The sequence below is a fragment of the Thunnus maccoyii genome, chromosome 12, assembly GCF_910596095.1.
Source record: "Thunnus maccoyii chromosome 12, fThuMac1.1, whole genome shotgun sequence".
In the NCBI taxonomy this organism is placed as follows: domain Eukaryota; kingdom Metazoa; phylum Chordata; class Actinopteri; order Scombriformes; family Scombridae; genus Thunnus; species Thunnus maccoyii.
In genome coordinates, this window is record NC_056544.1 from 14,901,051 (window position 1) to 14,917,880 (window position 16,830).

The 16,830-nt window shown below is 45.4% G+C and overlaps 1 protein-coding gene across 1 annotated transcript in view; it reads right to left on the bottom strand.

The window, feature by feature from the left end:
* Positions 1–330: 330 nt before the first annotated feature.
* The window catches only part of ptch2 (patched 2), a 29,788-nt gene continuing 13,288 nt past the window's right edge, over positions 331–16,830 (bottom strand). The window contains exons 6-23 of the mRNA XM_042429929.1: positions 15,118–15,226; positions 14,927–15,013; positions 14,677–14,798; positions 13,538–13,685; positions 12,525–12,656; positions 12,266–12,421; positions 12,004–12,096; positions 11,788–11,913; positions 10,526–10,913; positions 9,887–10,411; positions 9,161–9,303; positions 8,853–9,033; positions 8,470–8,750; positions 6,838–6,975; positions 6,045–6,187; positions 2,366–2,771; positions 1,712–2,258; positions 331–1,497 (exon numbers count right to left, since the gene is read on the bottom strand). Of these exons, the coding sequence (XP_042285863.1) occupies positions 1,463–1,497; positions 1,712–2,258; positions 2,366–2,771; positions 6,045–6,187; positions 6,838–6,975; positions 8,470–8,750; positions 8,853–9,033; positions 9,161–9,303; positions 9,887–10,411; positions 10,526–10,913; positions 11,788–11,913; positions 12,004–12,096; positions 12,266–12,421; positions 12,525–12,656; positions 13,538–13,685; positions 14,677–14,798; positions 14,927–15,013; positions 15,118–15,226 (3,760 nt within the window). The 3' untranslated portion in view covers positions 331–1,462. The remainder of the gene's footprint in view (positions 1,498–1,711; positions 2,259–2,365; positions 2,772–6,044; positions 6,188–6,837; positions 6,976–8,469; positions 8,751–8,852; positions 9,034–9,160; positions 9,304–9,886; positions 10,412–10,525; positions 10,914–11,787; positions 11,914–12,003; positions 12,097–12,265; positions 12,422–12,524; positions 12,657–13,537; positions 13,686–14,676; positions 14,799–14,926; positions 15,014–15,117; positions 15,227–16,830) is intronic.

Consider the following 16,830-nt stretch of genomic DNA (forward strand, 5'->3'; position numbering starts at 1 on the left):
CATGATTTTCCCTGCAATTTAACCTGGCAGTGATGAGACCAATACTGAAGAACAACATAAACTTTGTAAAGCAAAGCCTAAGGATGAAAGAAAACGTGGCATATATGAGGTTTGTATTAAAAAAGACAAGTGAGACATTAGAAAGTGAGCGCGAGAAGATTCAGTCAGAGCAGGTTGAAGCACTAAAAAGACTAAACTAACTCTGTTAGCCAGAGCTGGCTTGTATATTGTAATAAATGCAAATAATACCTATTATTATTATTATTATTATTATTATTATATTGATAATTGCACAGGGTCACAACAACATTAACATGTTACAACCCTAAAGCAGCCAGCAAAAGAAAAAAAAAGAAAAAATAATAGTAACATTTTAAAAATCACTCCCTTTGCATTGGATTTTATAATTCCCTTTAAAAATAATACAAGCTGATGAACAACACGTCTGTCAAACACAACCTGACAAATGTGAACTTCACCTGCTGTAGAGCTTAGAAAAACTGCAGAATAAAAAAAAATCTTATCACAGCTCCTTCAAGTAGTTTAAAACTGCAGAGGACATTGGGGCACCCAGACAGATGACAGATGATGATGATGGTGAAAACTGACAAACACAAGTCTACTAGTGCTTCTTGACAAACATTCTGTGTCTGGACAAGACTGGGACAAAACAGGTAAAAACATATTTACACCAAAGCAAGAACATAATACTGAGCTCTGAATGCTGTGATAACAAGGAAAAGGGGACATATTGAAGGCACAACGGTTACTACTGTTAATAAAACAGTATCTGCTGTGTAATTCTCTGCTTTTTTTTCTTTACAGTGCACACTGTGACTGAGAACGTCTGTACTTTAAATGCAACAGAGAGTGTGTCAGAAGCAGAAGATCTCACAAAGTTAAAAGTATATATAGACATGAGGGGAGAAAGGGGGGGTACTGCATTTTTTAAGGCAAATCACTTAAAATTATTTTGAAGTGTAGCAGCAAAAAAAAAACAAAAAACAAAAAAAACATAATAATACAAATAGAAATAAAACACTGACCATGTATGTTCAATAGCCTAATATCTTAATAACATCTCACTTTTTGTGGACACTTTTTACATATAGCACATTTCTTATTCTATACACTGTGGGGGACAAAAATCAACCGCCCCACGAAAAAAATAATCTTTTACATCTGAACTTTTACACGAGAGTATACCCAAGTTATACAGTACTCTTTTAAATAGCTTCCCTCTTTTTTAGTATTAAAATATATACTCATAGATTTATATAATTCTTAAAACAAGTCAATTTTCTTAATATGTCCTTGAAATAAATCCTCCTCTTTTTTTTTCTGTGTGAAGTCTATGTACAGTTTAGAGTTCAAGACGTGATGTGACGCCGTGCGGGCGCCAAGGTGCTCTGGGAAGCAGCCAGAGACTCAAAAAGAGAGAAGGCGTGGTGTGTGAGAGAGTCTAGCAATCTTTGGCTGCCTGGATCCTCAACCCACCTGCAGCAGAGAAACAGAGAAAAGAAAAAAGTGTTAGACATTGCCGAACAAACATCCAAACAATGAGAAATTAAAGCTAGAATATCTACAAATAGTATTATCTCAATGAAAAAACACATTTTTCTTGATTTGTTGTTATGTTAAATGTCAGCTCTCAATATGCGTATTTGGAAGATTACAACCTAAACCTAAGATTGACTGGTTGCAGACTCACCTTGTGTCTTGTAGAGCTGATGCTCTGTCTGGCCCTGTGTTGCTTCCAAGTCCTGGAGCTCTAGAGAGTCTCTCTTACATGAAGAAAAGTTTGTTTTGTCACCACAAGTCCTCTTAGCAGCCTCAAAACAGTCCGACTCACTGTCTGTGTCAAAACCTTCATGCATGTAGCCCTGGTATGCCGCCCCTGGCAAGGTTGGATGCACAGCCACCGTCACGGAGGCTGTGGCCGTAACCATGGTAACAGGTCCCCCAGTGGAGCCTTGTTGCGTCGGCAGGGCGGAGTTGCTATTGCTATAGTTCGGCCCTTTAGTCCTGTTTGGCTGAGGCCCTCTGCCGTTCTGAGGCCTGGGGCCGCTTTGACAAGTCCTCCCAGGAAAGTGAGCTCTGTCGCTGGGCAAGCGTTGGCCCTGCTGCTGCTGTTCCCGCTTGTTTCCATCCCAGCACATAACTTGGCAGCTTAGAGGTGACTGTGTGTTGTGTGATTCACTTGCTGGTTCTATCCTTCCACCAGTGCCTGTTGCGTTTTCTCTGAATGGCTTCACCACCTACAACAAATTAAAAAAAAATCATCATTTACTTTCAGAAAAACACACGACTTTGGAGAGCACTTATATAAGAATCTCTTTTTTGTCAGTGTGGCCATGCAGCGTACCGTGAGCTTGGGGAAGGTGGGGTTCTTGCTGGCTTCCAGCAGTATGTGAGATGTAGCAGGTGGAACGCTGGTGTGCGTTGCTATGTATGCGCTCCGGTCACAGTACTTATAATCCTCCTCCCCGATCCCTGACGTGGTGGTCATCTCCGAGTAATACTCAGAGTCTGACGACTCTGAAAAAGCTTGTTGGCGAGCTGACCGGGGGTTGTGATGGCCCGTGTAGTACCCATGGTGGGCCATCGGCGGAGGCAGAGGAGGTTCTGGGGAAGGTGTGGGCAGGCGGCTGGCATTGTCAACTGGCGTGACCTCAGCTGGAGGGCCCATCATGGACAGGAGGACTGGCAGGAGAACCAAGCCATTCAACATCCCCAAAACAGTCAAGATGGCCAGCACAGCAAAGAAATACCTGAGGGAAGGGGTAATGATGGCTGTTAGTTAAGTTTGAACATAAAACTAAAAAATCAAACCTACAGTAGCTGCTGGCATCTTGTTAGCTTTCTGAAAAAAAAATCACTAATATCTCTTTTTTTCTCTGAAACAATAAGTGAGCAGCAATTATAGTAAGAAAGAGTTACTGAGCAATGACAGCAATCACACCATGCTTGTTAGCTGGTAGCAGGTAGCTGCTAATTGTTAACTCAGTTGCTGCTTGCTGAATTTTAGCTGAGGTCAGGCAATACCAAAGCACTTCTGTGTTTACACTGAACAGGTCTGCCAACCCTTCTCTTCTCTCCTGGCTTATTGCTTGCATCAGCTATATCACACACACACAGCTACACACACATGCATTTAAAAGTGCATATGCATACACACACACTCACACACTCCTACAGTGCCACAATATATACATTCTCATTTTCATTTGCATCTTAAGGTTTTTAGGGTTTTGCCTGAAGTTCAGATGTAACAAAGTGTAAAAAATTTGACATAAATGTTAATTTTATAGGTTTTTCCTGCTCAAATTTTCTTATTTATGTGACAAAAAACATGAAGGATCACAGTGATGTTTCATATGGACAAGAACAGAAATACACACATGCGCGCGCACGACTCCAAACACACACACATAGTTGGCACATGAGGAAGGGAAGTAGCTCAGGGGAAGAAGTCAGGGAAAGCCCAGTGTTTGTGTATCAAAGGCAGGGGGGGCAAATCTGATTCCCCGCTCAGTCCAACTAAAACATGCTTTGATGCCTCCACTGTTGCTACAAGACTTTCTCTTGCTCTGTTTTTCACTCTGTGTGCATGAGTGTGTGTGAGCAGCGATTTTTTATTTTTTTTTATTTTTTTTTTTTATGCGTGTGCGTGCATCTCAGCGGAGCTCTGAGGAGGCCAGGGGTGGAGGCAGGCCACAAGAAAGAGCTCCCCAAGAAAATTAGAGAGGACTCCACTTAAACACTAACAGAAAGCAGAAAGAGAGAGACAGTGAGATGCTAACCACCAGCCAGACTTAAAGAAAAGAGAGAAGGGGAGAAAAAAAAAAAAAAAGATTGTTGGAATGAAGAAAAAAAAAAAAAAAGGAAGCCAACAAGGACAGGGATAATAGCTGTGGAGTGTTATGGAAACATGCCTCTCTCCTCTGAATGGACTACTACAATGATTATTACTACTACTTAACTTGACAAAGGTCACTCTTCAGGAAAAAGTTCATGGTTTGCAAGTTGGGTGTGATTTCATTCTCTAGGAACCTCACCACCATTACGCATTTTAGCCCCCCTACTCTCTCTCACATATTTTCCCCTTCCCTCTCTAACCAGTGTCCTTGTTTTCTTCCTTTATCAGAAGCATAACGCATGTCATCCTAACCAGTTTTGACAAAACACTTCAGGGAGATATTTTCAATTTTTTACTCTCTCTGCTCAAACCATGCTTTCCTTAAAACCACACACAGATATTCAATCAGCATGCTTGATTGAATTAAAGCTCATTCACGCGCAGGCGCTGAAATCACAAATGGGACATCATCATTTTTACAGCGTTTTTCACTCGCTTATCTTACTCTGAAACTACACAAAAACGAGGGAAGAGCGAGACAGAAAGAAAAAGAGCGAGACATTGGTGGGACCTCCAACAGCGTCTCACTGTTAGGAATTCTGTTGTTTATATAAACTGTAATCTTTTCCATTCGTTGTCAGAGCCTGGGGAGTCGTGTGTGTATGTGTGTGTGTGTGTGTGTGAGAAAGACAGCGTAAGTGTTTACATGCCTGTACATATGTGAATTTCTCCTTGTGTGTGTGTGTCTGTGTGCACGCATATGTGCCCGGCATGTGTGTGCATGCATGTAACTGTGTGTGTGTGTGAGAGGACTCTGCGCAGAGCTGAATTAGGCGTGCTGTTTATTCAGTGCATTACAAGGCCAGGAGATGTTTACAGCAGTATATTTATGCTACTCCCCAGTTAGCCAGCTCTGGCTTGCCCCATTCACCCGACCACAGCTACAGCTACAGCTAAACAAGACCTCCAACAGAGATACTAGACGCCTCTGTCTCCCTTTCTCGCCCCGTCCTCTGAAAATGATCTCTCACACAACGACGGCAGAAAAGAAGAAAAACAAAATGCTGAAAACGTTTTCTCGGACTCTCTTAATCTCAATCCAACTTCCCATTATTTCTGCATATTTACACCTCCTAATCAATCCCATCCAACACAGCGGAGGATCCGCTCATCTAACATCCATCCTCCCACCCACCAGGACCATGTATCCTTGCAAGGAAGCCACCCTCAGAGTACTTCTCCTCTCTCTCTCTGCTTCTGTCTCTGTTTCTGCAGAAAAAAAAACTGTGCTTTTTATGTCATGGAGGACTGCTGCAGTCTGTGAGCTCAAGGTTGTGGTTTCGGGTTTGGGCCGAGACCACATTCGGCTGAAAAACATCGAGCTATTTGCCTTTTTTCCACTCTGACCATGAAACAGTGGTAGAAAACACACACATACACATGCGAGTATACACACGCATACACACACACACACACACAATCTACATGCACACACACATAGAGGGCAGTGATGTCTGTTGGTGGGCTACAGACCATCTGACTGGCTGACCAGTTCAAATTTAGCTCCATTTTTTATTACGGCACCCAACATGGAAGGAGAGAATGCCAAATGGATGATAGGAATTTTTACAGATTCCCCTGTGTGAGTGTGTGTGTGTGTGTGTGAAAGAGACAGAGAGCGAGTGAGAGAGAGAGAGCGAGAGACACCACCCAGTGGGTAGCAGAACACTTCCATGTTTACGAGCAGCTGCTACACACCCTTGATGTTTTCCCCATTTGTTTTGCTCTGAGGCTGGAGAGACGGTTGCGTGTGTGCCCAGATTGACAGAACCAGGTGCATATTTGTCACTGTGTGTGTCTGTGTGTGTGTGTGCATAAATAGGGGTATAGCATTTCCACCTGCATGCACCCCTGACCCCCCACAAGGCTTTCTCCCATCCCCTGAGTGAGGCTAGACAACTGGCCCCCCACACACACACACACATACACACAATCACACAAACACCAATGGTGTAAAACCAAAACACTGCGTCTCCTGAGGGTAACACATGGGCTGTGGAGGGTGGTGTAAGTACTGTCACTCACACACACAAAGTGAGCACATGTGTATTTCACCTGACTTGTCAAATGCACATACAAAGCCACACACACACACACACACAGAAGCAAATACACTGCATCTCACCTCATGATGAAGTCAAACTCTGACCCCGCCAGCATGAGAACGCCCAGCAGCGTAGAGATCGCTCCGTCAACCACTGGGGCAAACATGTGCTCCAGAGCCACTGCAGAGCGCTTGTTTCTGTTGCCAATCGCTGTCAGGAAACCCTGCAGCGGAGGGGGGTGGGGGGGGTGGAGGGGGGGGGTGGGGAAGAGAAATGAGTTGGAAATCTTGCCGATCACACAAAACTTGTGCTTGCGGCGAGGCCTGGCACGCTTCAGGATTCCTGTATTTGGTTTTGTTGGGGATCACTACATTGTACTACAAGACAGCACACTAGGCTAGAAAGAAAGTTTGGAGCTGCCAGCATGAATCAGGAAGCCAGAATTCTAAGTTTCCTAGTAAATCTTTAATCACACGTATTTTACGTAAATCACTTTCTGTTTTAAGCAGAGCCACAGGAGCTTGTGTTTTGCACTGATTTTAAAACTAATAAAAATGATTGCTGAATATGACTTATTGCCTTTATAAAATGGTAAAAGCAAATCATTGAGAAAATAAAACATTTAAGCAATAATTAAGAAATCATATTAATAATTAAGTGTAAATTTTCCCGCAAACAACACTTAAAAGTAGCCATACATTCGTGGTTTTAAATCATATTACCAGCAACTCTTTTGTAGTCACAGGTTGGTGATTATTAGGTATGAGGACCTGAAGTATCAGGTTTCAAGTAAAGAAGGTGTTTACTTGCGGGTGCTCAGTCCTTCTGACTGTTAATTCATGTGTGTGCTCTAACTTGTGCCTGTGGACTTACCAGCGCGATGTGAACGGTGAACTCCACTCCGATGCCCACCGAGGCGATCAGGATGACCACCGGGATGGCGCTCAGCTTGATGCCAATCAGACCCATGATGCCAAACAACTCCACCGTCATCATGGCCAAGATAAACACCTGATGAGAAGAAACAGAAAGAAATTGTTACATACCGAGTGGTTTTTTTAACCGCAGATATTTGAGCACAACAGCACGAGGAAGCGGAAAGCAAGTAAATAGTGAAATAAAAGTAAAAGCATGCAAACAGTAAAAGTGAATTTATGTGTTTCCTTAGTGACTGGAGTTGAGCTCTTTTGCCTCTTCACCCCACACAATCTTTGACCCTGTACTCAGGATCTCAACCACATAGCATCAAATTACCCACCCTAAGGCTAATACCTTCCCCTTCTCCCTCCCTGCCTCCCCCTCCTCGCTCCATGCTTCTTTTTCTCTTCTTCCTTCCCAGAGGTGGTCGAAATGATTGACAGAGCCTGAGACAACAGAGTGCGGGCACTCTGTCACTCCCATGACACCTCATGTACATCTTTCTGTTTGTGAAAATCCAATACTCTTATTCTTTCACAAGACAGCAGCCCGATATTACTTATTTTAGTGTTTCCGATATTTTAATGGAACATCTGAGTAATGCAGTGTTTCTTTTTGTTAATGTTTTAATAGTAAATGTGTGATGTTACTGTAAACCGCAATACAAACAGCAACAACAAGTCTTAGAGAACAAGGAGGAGAAAGCTGTTCCCGGCCAATGGGAGCGTTTGATCCCAGCAGGGCCTCCGAGCTGGGGCACGGTTAAATTGGAAATGATAAAAGCCGTTTTACTGCTCGACCGCATACAGGCCGGGTGAAACCCTCACAGGCAGGCTGATGCTTGGAAACCATACGTGCACGTAGCTGTGCCTCTCTCTCTGTCTGAGGAGATTGTGTTGTGTTGCTGTCTCAATCAGTGCAGCGAGAGACGGCTACTTAAATTAAAACACATTCCAACTGAAACTGGAACTGTTGTTGAGCTACACTTTAGCCCCCCAATGGTCGTGGATATGTGGATGTGTGTGCATTTGGGGGGCCACCGGTCCCACCAGCTTGTGTGTGAAATGTTTTCCAACCGCTGAACACTCAGACTGTCTCTTTCTCTCTCTCTCTCTCACACACACACACACACACATGCACACACATCTCTGATGGATGGGTTGAGCAGGCCAAGGTCGCAACTGGGCAGATCTGTCCTGTCCCCAAGTCTCTCCCTCTCCCTCTGACAAAAGCAGCAAGGGAGTTGGAGGTAGAGGCTTCAGGAGGGCAAAGCCTTTCTTGCTCCTTTGCATTTCCTTTTCTAAGGCCGGCCCAGCCTACATTAGAATGACAAAGGTCCCTGTGTGTGTGTGTGTGTGTGCGAGCGCGCGCACTGGCCCTCCGCAGAGAAAAAGGGGCCCCCTAGACAGCGTTATTGAGCTGTGCTAAGAGGGGTGAGAAGAAAGTGAGAGGAAGATGAGAGGGAGGAAGGGACTAATGATGTTGTTGAGGTAGCATGAGGTGGAAAATGTACGACAAATAGCAAAAGATGGAAAAGAAGAGGAGGATATGATGAAACATCATAGACAAAACTGATTGTTGACTTACAATAATGCCGGCGGTCCAGGGGTTGAGCAGGAGAATGGCACAGACCAGGAAGGTGCAGGCCAGCACCACGCTGATTGCCAGCAGGAACCAGTGTCTGAGGCCGATGTACTGCTCCCAGAATAGGAAGGGGTAGCCGTTGGGGTAGTTGAACACACCCTTTCGGCTGAACTCGTCGCAGATGGCCCGCACGCTCTCGATGGCTTCCACGAAGTCGCTGGCCTGCCGAAGGCCGTTCAGGTAGAAAGGGAACTGAGCAAACTCCAGGGGCTCTGCCGCCGGGACTGCAAGGAAGGAGGGAAAGGGAGGTGGTACAAAAAGTGAGTTGCAGGTGACAGAAAGTCAGCTTCTTCTGATTGCTGCTATACATGTGATGAGACACTTACTGCGCAGGTTTTCCCCCGTGGTGTCATACTTGTCGTGAATCCACTCTCTGGGATGGGGGTAGAAGTTGGCCTGAGAGGCAGCATAGCCCAGTGGATCATTACTGACCCAAACTGTCAGGTAAATGTAAAACACCTCCGGGGGGATCAGACCCTCTGCATCCACCAGCCGACGAGAAGTTAGCTAGAGAAAAATGATTCATTTGTTGAGTTTTTTTCTTCAGGATAAATAGTATAAAGACAGGTCCACATACAGTAAGAGTGACATGTGGATTCTGTTTTAAAGTGTTTTCTGTAGCTCTTGGACATACCTGGCTGTAGTTGAAAGGCTCTTTCTTGGAACCGGTCTGGATGAGGAGCTTGTATGCCAGAGCTCCGTCTTCTGTGCCATTACGATAGCTGTCAGAGGTAATCCTCCCCGCCAGCCAGTCAGCATCAAAAGCAGCCTGAAGACCTGCGTGAGAGGCAAAACAGAAAAAAAGGTTATTGTGGTTGTCATTTATAAATATTACCTCTTCTTTTATCATAACTAACTTTTATCATAACATCATAATTGCAAGAGCTGTCTGTCTATGTGTGCAATGATGACGAAAGTGTGGAATATCAAGTTTCCTTTTCTGCCGCTTTTTTTCAGCTGGCTCTTATTGACCTGTTAGCTATTACTTCCTCCTGACTGGGCCTCTGACACGTCCTAGCCTGAGGACACACACACACACACACACACACACTCACACACACACACACATGCATAGATAACCTATGACCCCAACCCGTCTACTGCACCACCCCTGAGCCCAGGTGGATGAGGGTAAACAGTGTGACTGAACTTTCAGTCACCCTTTGCACATTCTCACCCCCATCCCACACATCCATTCACTCCTGTCTTTAGTAACCAGCACACCTGAAAAAACCTGTTGCACCCTCTACCGGATTCTGACATCATCAGATATCAGTAATCCTCAGGGGGGAAAAGAGTAAATTATCACCTGACTCACTCAAAAAAAAAAAAAAAAACATTACTGAGCCTGTATTCTTACCTCTGAGCCAGTCCTGGAAGTAGTGCAGCCACATGCGGGGCAGTTTGTTGTCGCTGTCTCTGACCACGTATTTAACAGAGTTGAAGGCATTGTGCAGCTGGATCAGCAGCCGCTGTGACCTGGCGTAATCAAATCTATCCATGGTCACCAGGTACATGTTGTAGAAGGAGAAATACTTGAACTGGGCGTCGATGAAATCGTACTCCTTGGTGTCGCGTGGCACAATGTCGGTCAGGTAGAGGCCATCGTGCACCATGGTGGTCCCATATAGGCTGAGGCCCAGGAGGCCTAGGAAGAGGACAACCACGATGGCTTTGCTCTTGGGTTTGAGGAGTAGAGGGGCATATTTCTCCCTGGCAAAGCTTGCCAGATTCCAGTGCAGGAACGGGAGTGGGACGCACTCCTTTCCTGATTTGGAGTCCTCCACCTGAGCTAGAAGGTCCCGAGTGGAGCTGGAGGTAGGGGTGAAGAGCTGGGAGCCATAGGGGTCTGGCACAGAGGTGGTGGTGGGGGAAGGTGTGATGGCTAGAGGGGGTAAACACAAGGAAGTGTCAAACGCTGATAAATAGAAGTACAAGTGGAGACTGGTGTTTTGGAATCATTACTATCTAAAACATAATTGTGAGAAGCTTTATTCACCTTGAGCCTGGGAAGTGGGGCAGAGGATGATGGAAGGAGGGCTGGTGGAGATCTGAGAGGTAGGCGGTAGGATCGTGACGATATGCTGGCCGGCTGCGTCGCACTGCGTGAACGCCTGTACCGTGGTGGTTATTTGGGTGCTGGTGGTGATGGTTGATCCCGCCGTGTACTGGTGCGTGTGCGCTGTTGCTGTCGTAGGCGTGTGCGGCTGCTCTCCGGCGTCCGACAACTCATGGGGAGAGAGGTGGATGACACGGTCAGAGCAGGGGCTGTACAGGCAGCAGAGGACGTCCAAACGCTTGTCTTCGCGCCGGTGGAGGTCCAAACTGAGGATGGCAGGGAAGATGAGCAGCACCATGGCGAAGTTAAACACGACCACAATGGCCGCCTAGGGAGAGAAATGCAGACAGAAAAAAAAGAGAAAAAAAAAAACGAGGTGAGAAGAGACAGAGAACAGCATGTGAAATTACAGACACCCTACCCCAGCTGGGGAGATTCAGGGCTCCATTTTTTTTAGTATCTCAGACCACAGCCCAGAAAGTAAAGAAAAGCCTTACTCTAAATCACCAGCCAGGAATACTAAGCAAGCCAGGAGGGGAGAGGGATAGAGAGACTGAGAGAAAAGAAAGAAAAGAGGGCCAGAACGAAAGAACTGCTAGAAAGAATGAGAGAAAGAAGCAGGGAGGGGGTGGGGGGGTGGGGGGGGGGATATATATGTTGCGAGTCTGAGCAAAACCATCACCCTTCACCACCACCACCGCCGCCTCCCCACTCACCCCAGCCCCTGAAGCTGACATTCTAACTGGCTGTGGTTTCCAGTGTGTGTATGTCTATGTGTGCGTATTTGTGTGTGTGCTTGTGTGTTTTCGGACCACCCACAGTTAGTCACAGATCAGAGCAAACCGCCTTGACGGGCCAGTGATATACTGATCCACTCCTCCCTCCCTCTCCCTCTAGCTCTCTCTCTGTCTGTTCATCACTCTCTTTGCTCTGATTATTCCACATTACACACATGCACACACACACACACACACACACACACACACACACTTAAGAACATACACACACACAAAAATGTTGGCCCTGTAGGTGCTGCGGCAATAAAACTGGGAACAAAGGCTTTCCTTGCTCTGAATAAATGTCACCTCTCTTAAGTTATCTCTTTCATTTTCAAAGGAGCCTCAGGCCTCTTGGTGTGTGATTGTGTACATGTGTTTATGTCTGCGCGCTTGTGTGTGTGAGAGAGTGCGTACAAAACATACCTGCAAAGAGAAAGCTCTCAAGGCCGGGATGGGTACGAGAGCAGCCATAAAGAAAGCGATCATGTTGTTGATGGAAGTCAGAGCCACGCTGGTGCCTGTACGACGCAAACAGTCTCCCGTCCGCTCCTTGAAGGCAAACACAAACACAAGTCAGAGGAGAGGAGAGGAGAAGAGAGGAGATGAGAAGAGAGGAGAAGAAGAGACTCTTAAAGGTACCTTAAAGGGGATGTTACTTCCGGCCTCTGTGAAGGAGTGAGCCAACAAAAACATGTCATCCACACCAATCCCTAGTGCCAGGAAGGGAAGCACCTGGGATGGGAAACGATGGGAGAGCAAGAACAAAGGGTCAGAATGAACATTTGAAGTGTGTGACATCAAAACCCGGGCTTTAAATCAAAAGAGGACTCCCTCAAAGATCTAGCCTCCTAGTAAACTGCAGTACACTATATCATATATGTGTTTTTTCTTTAAGTTGTACCTGTGTGGTAGCAGCATTGAAAGAGAGGCCGAGCAGGGAGCAGAGACCCAGTCCTGCAGCCACTGACAGGGCCACCAACAGCACCCCGGCAAGTCCCACGGCCCCCTGGGACTTGGCACAGTCCCACCTTAGCATGGTCACACAGGCATAGGCCAGCTAGAGAGGACACATACATATAAAATTATTACTACTAATCACTGGAATAAAGGACACATTGTAAATATTTTCATTAAACTTATAACTCAATTATTATCCTCACCATGAGCAGGTATCCTCCGGCCACCCTGATGACGCTAACGTCAGAGAAGGATTTCATGATGTCGTTGAGGGTGGTGGTGGAGAAAGCGTGGATGGATTGGCTGGAGTTTGTTGGGATACTCTGGTGGACCACCTGAGGGATAAATATCAAAATAATGGTCATGAACGCCACTAAATACTCCCATATCCAAAATGTCAGACATACAACACTTGTTTTTTTTTCTTCCCATAGTCCCACTAGTGCTTCCTCAGTTCTTTCCTACCACCTCATATTTTAGGGCCCTAAAACAGAAAAAGCCCCCTGTCCCTTTGACATGTGTATGTGCGTGAGAGTAAGCACGAATGTGTGTTTTTACATGTGCTAGCTGTGTGTGTGTGTGTGTGTATGCATATAACAACTGAGGAGTAATGAGCACAGATGCCAGAGGTTGTGAGGTCAAAGGTGAAAAGGATGGGATCACATGGCTCAGGAGGCTGCTTTCTCTACTCAGTGCCATGAATGGGCCGACGCTATTTTACCTGTAGGCGTTTAGTCATCACTCACAATCTCGAACGGATCTGTTCTTGTTCTTTAATGTGTGCGGAGGAGGTCCTGTGTCTCTGTCGTATGAGTCTGATTGCCCTCCCTCCCTTTCCTCATGTCCCTCACTTTTCTCCCTCCCTCTTTCCTTACCCTCACCGTGGTGGGTGTCAGCTATCACAGCAACAGCTTGTTCCTATAACTAGTGCTCTGACAGAGAGAGATGATTGGCCCACCACACACACACACACACACACACACACTTAACTGCCCTGCGATTCGCTTTACAAGGAAGCTGAAGACTGATGGAATTCAGACACAGCAGAGTAAGTCCCATGCAACATATATGTGTGTGTACACCAAAGCAAAACAAGCCTCCATAGGAACAGGGGAAAGCCTCCTCGTTTTTCTCATTTGTTCTCTGATTCTGTAGCTTTTCAGTGAGTCATGTGCATTCAGTAGTACGTGAAATGTGTATGTGTGTTCCTTCGTACCTCCACAAACTTCCTCTGCCAAGACTCCAGGATGGCAGTGGCCTTTTCTTCATTCCAGTTGATGTCATGAATCTCGTAGTCGTCTTTAAAGTGCTCATATAGCTGCTTAGGACTCATCAACAGGAACATGGTTTGGAGAGCCTCCGCGCTGCAAAACACCCACACACATACTGTAAGCTTGGGACACATGAGAAACGCAGGCTCGCCCTGCAAACGTGGTTTATTGTGTGTCGAGCTGAGACGAAACCTCAACTGCTTCATCCATCTCAAAACTAGCACATTAAAAATCATCCAGTCTGGCTGTTTAGACGTTCTTGGTATCCCTAACCCTTATAGCAGCATGGCTTTCTGTGAATGGCTAAAGGCAGGTGTCATTTCTTCTAGGATTTGTCCGCCTGCCCGCCTGCCTGTCTGTCTGCCAATGTAAACAGCTAAAAGCAGGTGTTATCTAATCTGTCTGTCTGACGTTCTCTCGGCTGCGATCCCAGATGTCCTCAGGTTTTCTTGGCCCGGGCAGAGTGAGTAGCAGTACTGCTCAAATTGTGAAAGAGATGATCATAAATCACATCCAAGAGTAAGTGTGGCTCTTGCAGATGGGACGGGAATCCTTTTTCATTCAAGGCTCTATTGGGCTTGTGTGGGTCATGATCTGGGCTCTGACCCAATGCTTGTCACTCCATTTGTATTGGCCATGCTCTCAAATCCACTTGAAGTCAATAAGAAAAAAACAAAGCTGTCTTATTAGGAGACTTCAGTTTCAGAAAAATGTAAGTTTGATTGTTTTCCTCCTTCTTTTTCTTCTTCAGTACCTTACACTACAAATGTGTAGCAGGGTAGCTTTATGTGGCTGTCAGTCATGTTTAATTGGTCTATCCTGGACCAGGGTCATGCAGGAAACCGATCCCTCTCGGTACAAGGCATTCCTAGCATGTGTCTGTTGGGTTATTAGGGGTTACACAGATTCCACAGTCACGGCGGCTCACAGACTGGCTGCCTGCTCGGCTGGTAGTAATCACACCCCCGCCTTACTACATCTTCCAATAAGACAAGAGGAAACCTACTGCATACTGCGTATAATCACCTGAAGCTGTTTCCTTACATTATGTCTTAAAATCTACATCCAATAAATACAAACACACCTCAGCAGAGTCTCCTGGCTGCTCTTTACTCGCCCTCCCAAGATCAGCTCCTCCTGCCAGTGCATGAACTTCCGGCTGAAACCATGGCAACCACCCTGGAGACGCCCAGCAATGTCAGGACTCTGCACAGAAGGACAGCAGCAGAGAAATATGTTAGATGTATTTGTGCATTTTGAGCCACTTTCTTCACCTACTTACTGCAGATTTGTGTATATAATGACTAAAGTTGCATGCTTATGTGTGAGTTTACCTCTCCTTGCTCCTTGTTGGGTGCACTGCGAGGGCAGTCGGGGTCTGAGGGGTCTAGACAAGGCCTGTTCATGTAGGCATGGCCCACCTACAGAATCACACAAAAACATCAGTACATGGGGAAAAAGTATGCAAGTAGGTAAGTAACTAAGTCATTCATTCAGTAAATCAGTGTGAAGTTGTGTATCTCACCTGTGCTTTGTCCAACATCTCCTTAAATCCTTCCAGTGAAGTGAACTGACTCAGTTCCTCCATTAGCTTGACTGGATCGAGATTCATCCACTGGATATCTGGCATACCCCTAGAGAGCAAAGACATACTTGTGATTATCATCAACCCAAACATATTCTATTCATAATATGAAGAAGAAACTGTAAATATGCTTTAGGCACTGTGCTCTCTAATGTCACTATATGCCGGCTTTGAATTCCTGCTACTGTGTGCAAGAAAAGCTATGATTCTTTCAGTTCATTTCAATTCTCTCTCCCTCGTTGTGCTGAGTTACGCAGGAGCATAGCGGCAGATACAGGATAAAATAGCGTTTATTATCCTGTTTCACGCTGCCACAATGCCCAGGGAAAAGGCACGGTGGCTGCCTGCTCGCTTCCATTCCTCCATGTCCTGCACTGAGTCATAACGATTACCTCTGCCTCCCAAACATCTTGATAAGGAGGGAGGGAAGGGGCGAGGTTGGGAGGCTATAAGGGAGGGAAATAGGTAAGGGATGAGAGGAGAAGCAAAGAAGGGACTTTCATACTGTTTGTTAAGGGATGCCTGAGTCCACCATCCTCCTTCTTCTTATGATAAATTCAGAATTCGGTCTATAAATCTACACTAAACTATTAAACAGTTTTCAGATGCTTTTGGCTTTTAGAGTCTATCCACCGAAGTGAATTATGCTTTGAAGTTATCATAAATTTGTAGCTGTATATCATACTTTGGCCTACATCACTAGCTCTCTCTGTGGTTTGCAAAGCCTTGTTTTTACTGCGTTTATGAAATTTTCAAATCACAATTGAACTGATAAGGAGATGTTTCACCTGTCTACAGAATGGCAGGATTATCTTAAAGTGTCATTTTTTACCAGTTAAGGATTTGTACTTGAAGTAAAGCAAACAAGAGGATTCTGTGATTCGGTGCAAGAAAACACTTAAGGATGGATGGACGTTTTCTGCGGTGAGACAAAGTAAGACAGAAGTCAGCCAGAAAGAGAGAGGAATAAAAGAATCCCAAAGTATCTCAACTCTGGGCTCAATCTCCCTCCAATGGCTCATGAAGAGAGCTCCTCTCCTATTCCCACATACCAGGGTCCCTTTTGCTGCTGCTCGCAAAGACACACTCCTTTATCAGCTAGTTTTTGCTTGAGTGAACCGGGCCTGGGCCCTTTTGTTTTTTCATAGATTGCTGCTCTTTGTTCTCCCAAGTTTTTTCTCTCTCTCACTCACTCACTCTTCCTCATTCTCTTTCCCAATCTGCCTCTCTCCCTCTTCCCTCTCCCTCTTCCCCTTTCTCTCTCTCTATCTCGCTCTTCTTTTTTTTTTTTTTTTTTTGCATTTAAAACCAGGGCTGAAGTGAAGCGGAAGCTGACTAGGGGGACACTGGCCTCAGTGACCACCCCCAGTTCTCTTCAGCTTTGCAAGAAAAAAAAAAAGAGTAAAAAAAACTACAATTAATAAATAACAACAGATGTTGAGCACTTTGTGTGATTTAGTGGAATACTTAGAAGACGTGTGAATCATCAAAGACCCCATCTCCCACTCTTTCACTCTGCTTTCACACAAGCCAACTGGGAGATGCTAAGGATGGGAAACTTGTGTTTGTTTCTGTATGTGCTGGCTTGTCATGCAACATACCGCTGTCAGCTCTACACAGACATATCAACAAATAATTTGTTTGCAAAGAAAC